A 16,498-nucleotide genomic window follows, 5' to 3' on the forward strand; every position below is an offset into this window, starting at 1 on the left:
AAAAAAAACCTAACGTCCACATCTCCCAACTTCAAAATCTTTGTCCCATCTCCCTTCTTCCCTTCTGTGCAAAAATAGTGGAAAAAGTGGTCAACGGGCAACTCATGAAATACCTGGAAAAGGAATCCCTCCTCCACCCTACTCAATCGGGGTTTAGAGCCGGCTACTCGACAGAGTCAGCCGTCCTCTATTCCACTGAGTGCCTCAGACAGATGGCGGACGAAGGACAGACAGCCGCGTTGGTTTTATTAGACCTCAGTGCAGCATTTGACACCGTGCTGCACACAACGCTGCTGTCTCGCCTCTCTGACATGGGAGTGGAGGGACCTGCCCATGCCTGGTTAAAATCTTTCCTGGTTAACAGAAGTTTTCCAGATGCACTGTCCCCCTTTCAAATCCTCCCCCCGGAAGCTGAGCCATGGGGTTCCACAGGGCTCCAGCTTATGCCCTACCCTGTTCAACCTTTATATGGAACCCCTGGCTCATATAGCTGAAGCTTTCGGGGTGGATATTGTCACTTATGCTGACGACACCCAACTGATGATCAAGCTGTTGCTCGACCATACGGAAGATGGCATTAACTTTTCCAAATGCTTGTCATCAGTGGCATTCTGGATGAATAACAACTGTCTACGCCTGAACGGCGAAAAAACTGAACTTTTAGTTGTTGGTAAATCCCCCTCTGCCTGGTCGCACATGTGGTGGCCGGCGGAACTGGGCAATTTTCCTTCTCCCGCGGACTCTGTCAGAAATCTTGGAGTAATGCTCGACTCGGATCTCTCTTTCAGGTCTCAGGTCAATAAAGTCATGGGCAGGTGCTTCAGCACACTAAAAACCCTCCGTAAAGTCCTTGACCTTCTCCCCATCAACGCCAGAAAGACACTTGTCTATGCCCTAGTCACACCCCATCTTGACTACGGCAATGTCCTACTCCTAGGTCTAAGTAAAAAAGGCCTACACCAACTGCAGTGCGTGCAAAACGCTCCTGCCCGCCTGGCACTCAAACTGCCTCGTAGAGCATCTGGGAAGAATGCTCTAGCGAAGCTTCACTGGCTTCCGGTCAAGAAACGCATTAAATTTAAAGCCTTATGCCTTACGCATCGCATCACCCAGGGCAAAGGCCCAGGATATTTGCAAAAACTCCTCACAATTCACTGCCCCACCAGAAACCTGAGGTCGGCCGGAGCTATGTTGTTTAAAATCCCCCGTACCCGCAGAGCCAAGATGGGTGGCCGTTCTTTCAGATACCTGGCCCCTAAACACTGGAATGAACTACCACTCGATCTTCGAATGGAACCTTCAGAAACTAGATTTCGGGCCAAACTTAAAACTCATCTGTTTCCAGTCATCTAATTCTCTCTCCTCCCTCTGACCCTTGTTTCGTCTCCCCTACTTCTGTCTCTTGAGATATAGCAGTATTCTAGCGCGGGGACACACTATTTTTAGTGCAGCCAGGCGCTTTAGAAATGGCCTTATTATTATTATAATAATACATCAATATTTTTAGCAACTATATTTTGGTAAACAATATTTACTACTTCGCTATTTTTGTAATCAATATTACTTACCTGACAATCGAAATTATAGTCCACGATATTTTTTCCATTGATATTTATGACCCACAATATTTTTACCTCGATATTCTAGCTCTGTACCGCTCAAAGATAAGCCTTGTGGTACCCCGTAGTGAAGAGAGAAGGAGCTAGAAAGAAAGCCGTCAATTGGTACAAATTGTTCTTTCTCTGAAAGAAAAGATGTCAGCAATGTCAAGGCAAGGCCACTTATGCCCAAGGACTTGACATAGACAATAAAAAACATGTGATTGACCATGTCAAAAGCGGCTGAAAGATCCAGTAAAATCAGCGCTGCAGGGTTTCCATTGTCCGGAATTGCTCTCAATTCCTCCGAAGAGGTAATCACAGCAGACTCAGGGCCAGATGTAGGTAGGCAAATACCGGTCGGTAACGGCCGAAATTCGGTAATTTCGGCCGTTACCGACCGGTATTTGGAAAATGAGATGTAGGGCCACCTAAAATACAGATTCGGTAATTTTACCGAATCGGTAATCAGTAAAATTACCGAATCTGTCTTATGCGATGTAGGTAGCACTGTAATCAGTGCTACAGGGCTTTCAGAATTCGTTATTTACCACCAACTAGAAGTTGGTGGTAAATAATGAAAAGCCTTGCAAAAGCATTTTTTTTGCTTTTCAAACGCTGCCATGTTGCAGACAGACATACATGCCCTTAGGGCATGTATGTCTGGAACATGTGCACCCATACACGATTGAGGGGTGCAACAGGGTGTCAAAGTGACACCCTGCCACCCTTCAATGTTTCCCCCAATTACCGAATCGGTATTTACCGATTCGGTAATTGATATTCATTCCTATGGGCCTACAGGCCCATAGGAATGAATGGCAATTACCGCATCGCTAAATACCAATTCGGTAATTACCGAATCTTACCGATTCGGTAATTAAATCGGTAAAAGTACCTACATCCCGATTGCCAGTTCTTAAATACCGAATCGGTATGATTCGGTATTTAAGAATCGGTAATCTGGGATTACCTACATCGGGCCCTCAGTGCTTTGCTAGCCACAAAAATCAAATTGAGAATGGTCTAACAAATTAAAGTCAATTCCTTGTTAATAGCTTTCCACAATCTTCAACAGGAAAGGAAACGTGAGATGGGACGATAATTAATCACAACCAAAGTATTAAGATACAATTTTTTTTAACACAGGTAATATTGAAGCCACCTTCCATTTTATTTGAAAGTATCCTTTGAAAGTATTTGAAACATTTGATTAAATATCAGATAAGGAAAGCCAGCTATGGTGGTGGAGACCAACCGGAACATCGCAGGTGGACAAAGAATCCAATGGAGAGCAAGAACGGGTGGTGAACATTATATCCTGAACTTGGCCCACTGTCAAAGGAGAAAAGAAAGAGAGGGATGGTGAGCTAGAAGCGGATGGTAACGTTGTGGGAATCTGAGAAGAGACATTACTTGAAGCTGGAACATCTGCCATCAGCGATGATGCTTGGGCCGGGCCCATGGAACTAGAGAATGTGTTGAATATATCCAACACCTTCTCCTGAAAGGAGGATGCAATATTATCACAAAGGGTCTGACGGCTCTCTGATTGCTAAAATTGGAAAGTTTTTTAATCTTGGCAAAATGTTCTTTATCAGAGTCCTTAGCTGAGATTATTTTTGGTGAAAATTACACCGATTACTCCACAATAATCTTGGATTTATATTCTGATGTTTTTTGTTGATAAAGAGTTTTTTTCTGTGAGATTGTAGTTGAGTCCCTCTTGGCATCTGCGGAGCTGCTTTAAGTCTCTAAGATTCTGTGAAAACCAAGGTTGAGAGGAGTTTAGACTCTTTGTAAGGGATGATCTACAGGGGACCAATTGATCTATGCCTAAGGTAAGCCATAAATTGTATTCTGAGATATCCTGGTCAAGTATTCTAGAGACCTTAGGAAAAGAGGATAACAGTTTGCGATCAAACTATTCTGCCTCTATTGTGTGCCAAGGTCGACAAGTTTTAACAGCGCTGGGAATAGATTTTTCCTAGACAGCTTGGCTATGGTATTAAGATTGAACAATAGGCATGATCAGACCAGGCAAGCGGCAATGTCTCAGAAAAGACAAGTGCAATATTGAAAGAAAAGAGGCCATCAAGCCTGTGACCAGCAGAGTGGGAAAGAGTAGTAACCAACTGATTTCATCCATAGCTATTCATAATGGTCAATCAAGATAGCCGAGTTTCTATCTTCCAGATTTTCCAAATGGAAAATAAAATCCCCAGAACAAGGAAATCTGCTGAATTTACCTGAGTCTCAAGAGGATGACCAATACAATCTATAATGACAGAACTTGGGCCTGGTGGTCGATTAATTAACAGCCCAATGAAGGTAACATGGTCCTTAAAAGTAAATGAAAATGTAGAGCCTCAAGCTCTTTAGAGCAGAAAACACCAAAGAAAGTGCTAGAGAGCTTTTTTTATACACTAGAGCTGGACCACCTCCTCTTTTCCCTTCCCTATCCAACCTAAACATAGGATAGTCAGTCAGGGTAGCTAAAACTAAGGGGCGCATTAAGATGGTGAGCGGTTTATTCCTGCCGGCCTGGCGGTAGCCACCGCCGCCCAGGCGGATGCGAACCGCCTGCCATCCACACCAGGTCCGCAGTGGACGTAAAGACCGTCCGCCGCTTTTCAGCTGGTCGACTCGCCGACCGGGCGAAAAACATGTTTAATATGGTGATAAGTCTATAAGACACAGCCATCCATGTTAGGATGTTGGCGGAGATAAGCAATTCCATGGCGGCCGAAAGGCATGCGGTCTTTGCTTTTGGGGGCCTGTTGCGGGCCCCTTGGGTGTTGGGGGGTGGGGTGTGCACATTGGGGGTACCTATGGTACCCTCCCTGCATTTTCAAGCACAAGGTGGCAGGCACCGCACGGTGCCTGTCTGGTTGTGCATGCAAATGCATGACATGCATTTCTGACATTGCAGAGGGTGCTGCTGACAACACCGCCCGCCACATCGTTAGGAATGCAGGATGCGCCCACCAGTGTGGCAGGGGCATCCTAATGCATACAGCGGGACCGCCGCACCTATGGCGGGAGGTCCCTTTAGCTGTTGCACCGCCCGCCTTCGTAATAGTGCCCTAAGTCTGGGCCCGAGCTGTCAGCAGCCAATGTCTCATTGATAAATGCTAGCTCAATATTATGCATTTTCAAAAAATCAAGTTGGTTTTTGATAAGTGATCTTGCATTAATGAAAGTACAACACAACAAATGATGAGGAACTGTTGCATCAATTAGAGATGTCTCAATATTCCGAACTAGCCTATTTTAATGGTTATAAAACCCAAGTAAACAGTTGGGGCAATTAAATAAAGACGTTGGAAGGACTGAACCTTCTGTCATAGCCTGCCGGACGCGCTATTCTGTAGTTCAAGTATCCCAACATCCGGGAAAAGGGGGTGGGAAAGGGGCATGTCGAGGCACTCACTTTGCACGAATGTGAAGGGAAAACTTAAGAACAAACCTCAGTCCAGCCACTCCGTATGCAGAAAGGCAAGCTCCCTTGTCTGGCTCCAAGTACTGGAAACACAATACAAATTAACTAAAAGGTGGGAAGGAGCTCTAAACTCATAAAAACAATATAAAAAGTGTATAGCTGCCAAGGTTTCAGATTGCCATGTGTGGCATTTCCATAATTTCAGTGTAATTATTAGGGACATTTCAATAACTATGAGTGACATTTTCTCGAGAACAAAAATATCAAGCAATAAAGAAGAGAGGAACATTTAAATATCAGAAATCACATGCATTTGAGGAACGAGAAACTCTAAGATCTTGAAACTGCTGTAGAGCAATAGAAATTGAAGGGCACTAACCTAGTAAAAAGTACTTACTCACATCTAATCCTCGTGAAATAAATACAGTTTTGCCAACATCCGTGGTTCATGTCTGTTGAGAGCTACTGTAAAAGGCTGTAGTTTTAGGTTCCTCTTGGTCAAAGTAAAGTGTCCAGGCCGTTTTGCTCACAATGCAATGCGGGCTGACCGAATTGTCCTCGCAGGGGACCCTCATAAGAGGGAGGCCCCCCTTAGTGCCACAAGATGGCATGCGAGACAGCCCAGGGTCTAGGGCGTCCCTTCCATGAAGGCGCGTCACTTCCGGCCGGGTGGGGAGTGGGGCGGTAGTATTTAAGGCTCCCCCCCCCCCTTACTGGCGGCCTCTTTGGCCTCTTCACCCTCTTCGATGTTTCCCTCCCTACCGCTTACCCGGCATCTCAGGGTGGCGGGGAGGAGGTTGTGTGTTAACAGCTATTATTTGTGTTGCAGGCAGAGTTACAGGATGATCCAGAGGCGGAAAGGTACCCAGGAGTACCCTATTCAGGAGCACAAAGCTGAGGCCTAATATCCCCGGGATTGTGCGGTGGACCCTGGGGTGCGACGGCGCCCGGTTATCCTACGGGCGGTTGGAAACCTGTACAACCGGGGGTCGCTTGAACACTCCGCCCCTCGTAGGGGAGGGTGTGAGCAATAGGGTGGACCAATGGTTCACCGGATATGGGAGAGGCTATCCTCCCACCACAACCGCTAAGCACCGTCTGGCCAGGGCCGCGATGCTACTTGGCCCATCAGGTGGTAAGATGCGAGGGGCGGATTGCCTTTGGATCATCTGTAAGATAACCGACCATGTTGGCATTGTTTATGCTAATAAACCTGCAGCAACGTTTTCCCAACAACAAATTATCTGGTCTGAATATTTATGGGAAATGCATATTGCTGGGAGGCTGGTGTGCGGGCCGATATGGGCACTATGCGTTTCTAGCTGAGAGCACTTGGATAAGGCCTATAGACCCAGACTCCTCTCAGGCGGGGTGAGGAGAGAGTGGCCTATTAGGTGGAAGCTGGTACCCCGGCAGGAAGGTGGGTGAGTGATGGCTTTGTTTGTTTGAAGTCCAGACTGCCCCAAAGTTGCCCTGAGAGGTCAACAGCTAGCTCTCTGTAAACTGGGCAATGCAGACGGATGCGCCCCTTACTTTTTGGAACCAGGCTGCAGAGGCGGAGTTCCCGGAGTTTCCGCTTTTGGTCTTTCCGCCCGCTGCCTCTTCCCTCTGCTTGCTCCAAATTGTCAAGTTTTAAAAAAAGCACGTAACAAAACCCAGCAGTTCAACATGGCCACAAGAAACGGAAATCTGCTCCTATAATTAATTGAATTCTCTGCAAACAAGCAGGCGCGCGATGTGTGCCTATATAGTGATCAGCTGTGAAACAAGCCCATAATTAAAGAGGTATGTATTGCACCACACAGGCTGTGCGTGCTAGCAGGGCCAATTTTAGCGCTGGCGGCATCCGGTGCAACAATCACTTTTGGCGCCCACCCACAACCCATGACCGCATCATCGGACTCTCTCACTACCACAGGGTAAAAGTGTCCCTCATCTATCCAATCATAAGATATTCCTAAACACAGCACCCCCCTGAGGTCAGCACCCCCTTCACAGGTCAGCGCCCAGTGCGGCCGCACCAGTCGTACTGCCCTAAAGCCAGCCCTGTGTGCTAGCACATTAGAACGTAAACCTTTAAAATCATGATACCTTTGGGGCTACTCTGGGCACTTCCTACATTGAGGGCCGGTGAGAGGCATTGCTGGCGGGCCTACGTCAACCCAACTCGGACCCCCGACCCGCGGCAACGCCGGCCGCCGGGCATGATTGAGGGTCGCGGCTCAGCTACATAGCTGTCAGCTGCACAGTCAGGAAAGTTTTCTGGGCAGCTACAAATCACTCCGACCACCAGTTTGTGGTTCATTAAGTGCCAGTAAAATGCTAGCAACATGGCGCCGGGGACCCAGGCACCTTCCAGAAAGACGCCCACTAGCTCGATTACAGGTAGCAGATCAGAGACATACAGGGACCAGCTGAAGAGGGTGAAAGCCAAAGCAGAGACCTAATGTGGTTTATGGAAGCCTATTGGGAGTTGGAAGGGACAATGACAAGTCATTTAGTGACAGGAAAGGACCGATGAGAGGCCTTCTGTGTGCAAGAGTGGGTGGTGTGAGGTCGACTACGGATGTGGAGAAGTTGAAACTATAGATTAATATGAGGTGAGGCCTACGCAGAGACAGAGGGGACAGGTGAGTGACTGTCTTGGCCACAGAAGCTGCAAACATTAATTTGAATACATTTGTGAACACTTTTAACTTCCCATATATCTAATTTCTTACTGCAGCAGACGTTGCTGCAGTCCTCCCTCCCAATTCAGCTTAGTCTTAATGTTCGTTAAATATGTAGCTTTTAACTAATTCGGTCTTGTTTTTTAACTACCGGCCTAGTATTAAAGGGTGAAACTAGAATACCAAAATGTAACACGTTGTTGGTTAAAAAAAAACAGTCCTGTCTGCAGGTGATGTCGGATGGTCTAATTAGATGAGGGAGGGAGTGCACATGGTTGCCTATGTTCCCAATTACGTTGAAATACCAATTATTGTTTAGCCTTGTAATGGCTTTATTTGAGCTTTCTTCCACTTAAACTCCCACTGTTTTAATGTTAATGGGAAAACTAAATTCGCCCCTATTGTTCCCAACTCGCCCTCCTATACATCTTTTATTATTGGTATATGGGAGGTTAAACACACTTCAGGAGTGTCGCGGATCTGTTAGACTGCTGTATTGCAGAAATGAGGGAATTTGTAAAGTATATTTCGCTACAGAAAAATAAAAAAATTATTCTACATGCAATAAAGTGTTTCTCAATGTGTCACACAAGACTCTGAAATATAACGCATAAACCCTCAACATAAAATCAATCTGACAACTCGCAAGCTATGCATGCATGCTGCTGGTCCTTAACGGTGTGGCAGAAATTCCGATGCCTTGTTCTTGAGCTCTGAAGAGCAAATGACCTGGCTCATTCACTGTTAGTGATGGTAACTAATCAGTTGGGACGAGCACTGGATGGTAACCACAGAGAGTGTTTCATGTAAGCAGGCTAAAGCCATACCACCAGTGGGTGGAGATGGCTGCTATGCCACGTTTGGAGGTGCAGAATATAAACACCAGCAAACCTAACAGGTCTCGCTTATAACATTAGTCTCCTTTGCTATTGCTTATTGTTTTCTTTAGGTGAACGCCGTACTTGTGCAAGCAGGCAGGGTCCGCCATCTTTGAATGGATTTTCTTTTGTCTGAGAAAACTATTCATAATGGTTGCCTCACATTATCACACAAGTGTGCTCGCCATCTTTGAAGGGTTAATTCATTCAAAAATGATCTCCGGGCACATAGGCACATTTGCACGCACTGGCGGCCATCTTAAATAGTGGTGGGAGGAACTCGGGGGCAGATTTACAAACCCCTAGCGCCACTTTTGCGTCACTTTGCCTATGTTAAAAGTGACGCAAAAGTGGCGCAAGGGGCTTGTAAATCTGCCCCTCAGTGAGCAAGGAGCTTGGGGAGGCATGTGTGCGTTAAAAGAATAGTTTTTAAGCTTAAAGAGAGCTGGATGGAAAGGTGCGAGAAGGAGCAGAAGGGCCAGGGAGAATGAAAGAAAATAGATCCCTATATTGACTGCAATGCAAGGTCTGATGTAAGCTGTGGGAGGAATCATGCCATGCAACCAAAACATAGTGAGATCAAAATGATATTTGGGTGTGACTAACAGAAGTATAATGAGGAGGAAAACAATTGAATCAGAAACAGAGCGGTGACATGGAAAAGAAAGCAATCCATTCATGAGAAAAGGGCTGGGCCAAAGCCATCTCTAAGTATTGGCCTGTTCACGATAGGTCTTTGACAACGCAATCCCTTTATCTGCTAGATGAGAAACATGGCAACTAACTCAATCTGACCGGTAAATAGCAGGAAATGTACAGGCAGTGCTGAGGCAATTTCCAGGGTTGGTCTTTCTGATCCTAGAATGGACAAAGGTGCATACACACAATATTCATATAGACATTTCCTGAGAAGAACAGAATTTGCATGCTGTGGTATAAAATGGACACGATGCAGAAATCAACTCAAAGGAGAAGCACAAGATGCCAGAAAAGACCACAAATAAGTACTCCCAAAATCCAGCTGTGTTTGTGTCTAAACTATGGCCAACAGATCAGAAACTGCAGGGATCACTATAGTCTTGATGACTTCCCGAAGATCAACGCCTACCTTATCCACAGGGCAGACACATTAGTGAACTAGTTAGTAGCCATACAGTTCCTCAGCACATTTGGTTTAACCCGAGGATACTAGCAGATTGCTATTAGCCTTTATTCCAGGACCCCCGTTATTGCTGAGTAATGTAATAGCACAATACTATCTTCTAGACTGAATACAGTTAGTTTTGTTTACTACCTGCTGACATGCCAGAGAAAAGAACTGTAAATCTACTTCCACATTGATTCTGATCAAAGGACACCTCTGAACTTTCATATTTTCTGTAGATAGAGCACACTATTTAATTCGACCTCACTTGTGATTGAGAGACTTCAAAAGGTACGTTATCTGCTACAGCAGGCCCTTATTATAAACGAGTGCCTATTAACTACACCAATGTTTCTAAGATAAATATACATTATAATTGTCCATTTCCCCCAGGTCCCTCCTGACCTCGTCCCATTCCTTAAAATATGGAGATAACTATCTCCACGACAGAAAAAAAGAAAAGGAGCATGCTGGGATACCCTACCCACTCCCTCCCACTGGGAGTACATAAGCGGTACCAACCCAGCATGCAGCCTGTTCTTTATTTCTGTCTTTCGACAGAAAGGTTGTGGAGTTTGCTGTTCCTTACCTGCTGTGGACTTCCAGGGACGTCTCGTCGGGCTGCTGGGCTGTCCTCTCCGTCCCTGTTGTCCTCCTTCTTGACACGTCGTGCTGCTGGGCTTCTCGACGTTCTGCTGCCGCGGTCTCCTGGCCTGCCGGGCTTGCCGGGTGCCGCGTTGTGGGCGGCCGGTCCTTGGTGGCTGGGGCGCTGCTCCTCCGGGCTTGTTCCGGGTTGTTGGCTGCGTCTTTCTGTAGCTTGGCTGGTCGGGGAGACGTGCTGCTGCTGCTGCTTGGAGCACCACGGGCCGGTCTTGGGGAGGCTCCTGGTGTTCCTGGATGCCGGTTGGTGCTGTTCAGGGGCGCCTGGACTTTCTTTGGCTTTCCTCCCTGATTTCGGCTTCAGTGCTTGGGAGTGACTGTTGCTCCCGGTTTCCTGCTGACTCAGCGCTTGTTCCTGATGGTGCCTGAGCTGGTGTTTGGGGGTCAGTCTCTGGATCTTGATGTTTGAATGCCCCTGTGGTGAGTACCGTGTAGCGGTTTCTTTTTCCCTTGTTTGGTGCTCGCTTCGGCGGCTCCTGTTCTTCCATGGGTGCAGTCATGGGGAGCTTGGCTTGTCAGTATGTGGCCCCTGCGCATTGATTTTCCTGCACATTTGTGTTTCTTTCCTTTTTCAATTTTGCTTTTGTGCGGGGTGCCTGGTCTTTGCTTTTTCCCTCAGGTGCCGAGTCTTGTGGGTTGGTTTCCTGCACCTTCCTTTGGCTCCTCCCGGCGCTGGTTTCCTGTTATGCGCCAGGGCTGGATTCATGGGGGTATTGGGCTGGTGGTGCGCCCTTCTTGCCCCCTGGGTGAGTACCACGTATCGGCCCCCTTTTCTGCTTGCTCGTGGGCCTGTGTTTGCCTGTGGGTTGTTCACTTGGTTTTCCTTGTGTTGGGTGCGGGCCATGGGGTTGGGTGGTCATGGCCGCGCTTTCTGTTGCCTGCTTTGTGTTTGGCTGGGGCTGTGTTCATGTACTGTTGATGCGGTTCTGTGCTCTGGCCGTGGTGTCGGGCTTGCTTGCTCCTTAGCCTCCTTTGGGGGTTCGCCTTCTGGCATTGTTGTTTGGGAGTTGCCCTTGCTCTTTGCTGCTCCATTTGTTGGGTGCACGTGGGTCTCTGTGTGTGCCTTTCTCCGGTTGGGTTTGGTCTCTTGGCCTGTTCTTGCCTGGTGTTTTTCCAGGGTGGCTTTCTTCTTGCCTTGCTGGGTCCCTGTGGCCTGGTGTTTGTGGTCATATACTCTTTTTTAGCGTTCTCTGTATTTCGCTCTATGGTGTTTCGCTCCCTGTGATGGCTGTCTGCGGAGGGTGCTTTCGCGTTTCCCCTCTTGCCGCCTGCTGTGGGTTCATCTGTGCTGCTTGTGGTCTGCTGTTGCACTTTGGATGGGCTTGGTGCTGGGGGGGAGGGCTGCGGCGTTGTTCCCGCCTCCTTTTGGTGGGTGGTCGCTTGTTCCCTGGCTGCTCTCCTCCTTTTCGCTGGTTTGCTTCCTCCCTGTGCGCCTCGCTCCTGTGGATGTTTGGGGTTTTGTCCCGGGGCCTCCTCCTTGCGCTGCTGGCGCTCTGCTCTGGCGCTGGGTTCGGCTGGTCTTGTCCGTTGCTGTTCCCTGTGTGCGTGGCTGGTTGCTTTTGGTCCGTTTGCTGCCTCGGTCCGGGGTCTTTGGTGTCTCCTGCCTGTTGCTCTGCCTCCGCTGCCCCCTGCTCTGGCGGCGTCGTTGGCTCCCATGTGTGGCTGCTCGCTTGCTCGGCGCTTCTTGCTGGTTTGCGTCTGGGCTGGGGTCCTGTGGGTCTGCTGTGTCCTGTACCCATGGTGCTCTCCGCCTGGCGGTTTCTGCCTGTGTTGCTGGCCCGTGGCTTTGTCGCCTGCTGCCCGCCTTGTGGTTTGGCTGTGCTGGCTTTCTTCCTCCCTAGGGTGGTGTCTGCCTCCTGGGCCTTAGTTCGCTTTGGGCGGTCTCTCCTGGAGTTTTTGTTGGTTTCCTCTGGGACCTCTTTGCTCTGTCCTCGGGTTGTTTGGCCGTCCTGTCCTTCGGGCTTCTGTTGTCCATGGTCGTCCCTGGGGGTTGACTGGGTTGCTGTGCGCCTGGGTTTTCCCGGTGCGGTTGCCTGTTTCTGGTCTCCTCTGGCTGCTTGTCGCTGGTGCTGTGGGCTTCTTGGTCTTCCTTTGGTTGCCTGAGACCTTCCGCCCCTTGGTTCCTGCCCTTTTGTGGGTTCGGGCCGGGTGTGTGCTTCTCTGGGTCCCGGTCTGTCTGCTGCCTGCGGTTTTCTGTTGAGTGCTTCCTGCTCCCTTTTGGGTGCTTTTTGCTTTCCCCGTGCTCGGGTGTATGACTTCTGGTGTGGTCTCCCCCTTCTTTTCTGGGTGGGGGCGGGGGGGTTGTTGTGCCCCTCCTCTGTCCTGGTGGGCCTTGGCCTTGTTGGGGTGTTGGCTCTGTTGTCTGTTTCCCTCTGGTGGTGGCTGGGATTCGTTGGTCTTCCTTGGTTTCGGCCTTGGGTGGCCTCTTGTTCTTCCGGGGCTCGGCTCTTGTGCCCTGTACGGTTGGCTGTGCCTTTCCCTGCTTCTGGGGTTGAGTGTCTGCTTCCTCTGGTGGGTGGCACGTTTTTCCCTTCTCGCCCCTCTCCTTCGGCTTTTGGTTGGGGTTGGCCTTGTTTCGGGTCGCGGGCTTTGGGGACCTGTTGTTGGCCCTGTGCTCATGTGATGGCTCTGTTCGGCCTGGGCCCTTTGCTCTGTTTTTCATGCTGTTGGTTCCTTCCCGCTCCCTTGTTCTGTGTTGGGGCGCCTTTGGCTTCTTCGGGCTCCTTTCCTTTGCTTTCGGTGCCTGGGTAGTTCCGTTGTGCTCTGGGTCCTGGGCTCTGCCTCTGTTGGTTTTTCCTTTGGGTTTCCTGTTTTTGGCCTTCCGTTCGCTTGTGCGTTTGGGTCGCTGGTGCGCCTCTCGGCTTGGTTGTGTGGGGCTTTGTGCTGTGGGGCCCTTCTTTGCTTGCGGTCCTCTTTTTACCCTTGCTGCGGTCCTTCCCTGGCCGCTTGTTCTCTTGGGCTTTGTCTTGGTCCTGGGCTTGTCTTCTGTCCTTTCCTGTGCCTGCTCCTTTCGGTTGGCTGTGGCGCTGGGTCCTTTGTGTGGGCTCTGGGCTTCCTTCCTCTGCTTCTCCTTTTCGGCGGGTCTGGCTGTGGTTGGCTGCTGTGCCCTTCCCTGTGCCCCTTCCTGGTTGGGTGTTGTTTTGCCTCTCCTTCCGGGTCCTGGTGGTGCGGTCTTGTGTGCCTCCTGGCTAGCTGGCCTGCCTGTTCGGCGGCTGGCTTCCTGGGGTTGGGCGGTGGTCCTCCTTGTTTGTCTTTCCTGTTTTGCTCTTCTGCCTCTGGGGGTTCGCCTTTGGTGGTTCCGTGGTGTCCTCCTTTCTCCTCCTGGCGGTCAGTCTGGTTTTTTTGGTTGCTGGGCTTTCCTCCTTCCGGTGCTGGGGTTTTTATTCCCTGGCTCCATGTGGGGCTTTTTTGGTCTTCTTTGACTGTGGCCTGGTTTTACCAGGTCTGTCTTGGGTTGGGCTTTTTGCTCTCCCTCGCCTCTGTTTGGTGTGTTGCTGGTTTTTTTTGTCCCGGTGTCTCCTGCTTTCGGGGTGTGCCTCGCTCCTGGCCGGTTCTTGTGCTTCCGGGTTCTTCTCCCGCTGGGTTGGCCTTTGTGGGGTACTGCCGCTCTTCAGTGTTTCCGCTGGAGTTGGCCTTTTGGTCGGTCCTGCCTTGCGGCATGGTGGTTTCGTGGGGTTCTGTCTTCCGGGTCCCCTGTTGCTCCCTTGCGTCCGCCCCGCTCTGCTCCCCTACGGCGAGGCCTCCCGCCCGGGCGGGCGAGTTTCTTCCCCTGACAGGCTCCCGTGTGACGGTGGGGCTCGCGCGGGTGTCCGGTCGGGGTGGTGGGCGCGCGGCTCCCGCACCCGGTGTCGGGTGCGGCGACGCTGTTGTCGGCCTGGGGTGTAGGGGAGCCTTGTGTGGTGCCCTGGCTCTCCTCTTCCTGGCGGTTCCTCTGGGGTTCTGCTTGTTTGCCTCTGCTGGTCGGCCCTCTTTGCGGCTCTGCTGGTGGCCTTCCCTGGTGTGTTGGGGGTGGTCCTGTGGTTGGACTTGTCTCTTTGTTCCTTCCTGGCCCTTTGGCTCTGCTGCCCTGTGCGGGCTGTTCTCCTCTGCTTTTGCCCGTTGGGCGGGGTTGGCCTGTTTGGTTCCTGGTTGGGTGCCTGCCTGGTGGTGCCTGGGTTCAGGTGCTTCGCCTTTGGGTGTTTCCCCCCTGGTTGGTTGCCTTTCTGGCTCCTTTTTCTGGTGGTGGGGGTCTTGGTTTTGGCCCCTCTGGTTGCTCTTGGGTGCTTGCCTCTGCCCGTGTGGCCCCTTTCTGGCTTGCCGGTGTGGGGTGGCGGTTCTTGTTTTTGCAGGCCGTCCCCTTCTGGCTTTTAGGGTCTCGTTTCTGCCTGCTGGTTTGGGGGTCTAGTTGGTTTTCACCCCTTCCTGCTTTTTCTTTTTCTTCCTTCTTGGGTGTTTTTTTTTGCTCCTGTGGGGTGCTGTTTTCGGTCTGGTGCCCTTTTGTGTTGGTGGGGTTCCGGAAGGCCGGCTTCTCTGCTTTGGTATTCTCCATATTTTAAGGAATGGGACGAGGTCAGGAGGGACCTGGGGGTAATGCCTTATTACTTACCGGTAATCTTCATTACTCCTGGTCCCGTTGACCTCGTCCCATTCCTTACTTCCCTCCCTCCCTCCCTTGCGGCCGGCCTTCCTGTTGTTGGCTTGGTGTTTCAGGCTGCAGGCTGGGTTGGTACCGCTTAGGAACTCCCAGTGGGAGGGAGTGGGTAGGGTATCCCAGCATGCTCCTTTTCTTTTTTTCTGTCGTGGAGATGGTTATCTCCATATTTTAAGGAATGGGACGAGGTCAACGGGACCAGGAGTAATGAAGATTACCGGTAAGTAATAAGGCATTGGTCAACACCAAAGTAAACAAGAACAGTGCTATTTGAGTGATAAAAATAGATTAAACAACACGGTTTCAGAGCTGCACTTTGTGTTTTACCTTCCTTTATGACTCTCCAGGTAGCAAAGAACATTTCATGAAGAGGAACCTTAGAATTTTCTCCGAGAGGCTTATAATTATTGTCCAAGCGGTAGACGAATGGTGGAATTAAAGTATGACCAAAACGAAAGGCAATAGAGAAAATGTTTGCAACTCGCGGGTCTTCATCTTCATCATATCCAGAATACTCAGGAATTTCTCTCTGATACCTGTCGCCAAGAACATGGGGAAGGTAGTCTCGGAATGTGATTATCTGGAATAAACAAGCAGAATTGTTAACATGCAGTTTTACCTCATCTTCAGATATATTTCCTACCTGCACCCCACCCACACTCTTCTACTGACCAGCGGGCGCAGGGAAATTCCAGCTTGTCTTCAGCACATTCGAAAAAAACTGATGTGTCAATGGCATTTTGTGGCCCGTCCTGTCGCAGGTACTAGTCCCACGCACACAAGTGAGGTACCATTTTTATTCAGAGACTTGGAGGGATGATAGGTGGTAGGAAATGTATTGCTCCCTGCAGATTCCAGAACTTTCCATCACAGAAATGTGAGGAAAATGTCTTTTATAGTCAAATGTTAAGGTTTGCAAGGGCTTCTGGGTAGGAAAACCTGTTGGAAGCATTGCAAGTTACTTGGTGGAATTATGTGCTCCTGCAGATTCGAGAGTGTCGCACCACAGAAATGTGAGAAATTTTGTTTTTATAATCAAAGTTTAAAGTTTGCAAGGTTTCCTAGATAGGAAAACTCGGTGGTAGTGACACAAGTCACTCCACCGTGGATCTCTCTGGGTGTCTAGTTTTAGACATTGTGCAGGTTTGCTAGGTTTCTCTAGGTGCTGGCTGCGCTAGGGCCCAAAAACCACAGCTGGGCACATTGGTGTTGTTTTATAATATAAGCCCCCCCACGGTTTTGTTCAGGAGCACAATATCTTAAAGTGCACTTGCTTGGTGCTTGGACAAAATATCAAGGAAAAAATATCAATTGGACAAAATATTGTGTCAAGAATATCGAGGACAAAATATTGTGAAGGTAAGTTTTCATGGGAAAGTAAAGTTTTACTATACTTAACTCCACATCTACGTACCCTGATGATATACATATCAAGTTACATAGAGAAGGAGTTAAGAATAGTATGCCTATACTTACC

At 49.4% G+C, this 16,498-nt stretch overlaps 1 protein-coding gene across 1 annotated transcript in view; it reads right to left on the minus strand.

Moving 5' to 3' along the window:
- Nucleotides 1-16,498, minus strand: part of LOC147701415 (myeloperoxidase-like) — a 333,004-nt gene that overhangs the window by 21,084 nt on the left and 295,422 nt on the right. Inside the window, exon 10 of the mRNA XM_086930102.1 lies at nt 15,349-15,601. Within this exon, the coding sequence (XP_086786228.1) occupies nt 15,349-15,601 (253 nt within the window). The remainder of the gene's footprint in view (nt 1-15,348; nt 15,602-16,498) is intronic.

The sequence above is a fragment of the Lissotriton vulgaris genome, chromosome 7 (assembly GCF_964263255.1).
Source record: "Lissotriton vulgaris chromosome 7, aLisVul1.2, whole genome shotgun sequence".
Classification (NCBI taxonomy): domain Eukaryota; kingdom Metazoa; phylum Chordata; class Amphibia; order Caudata; family Salamandridae; genus Lissotriton; species Lissotriton vulgaris.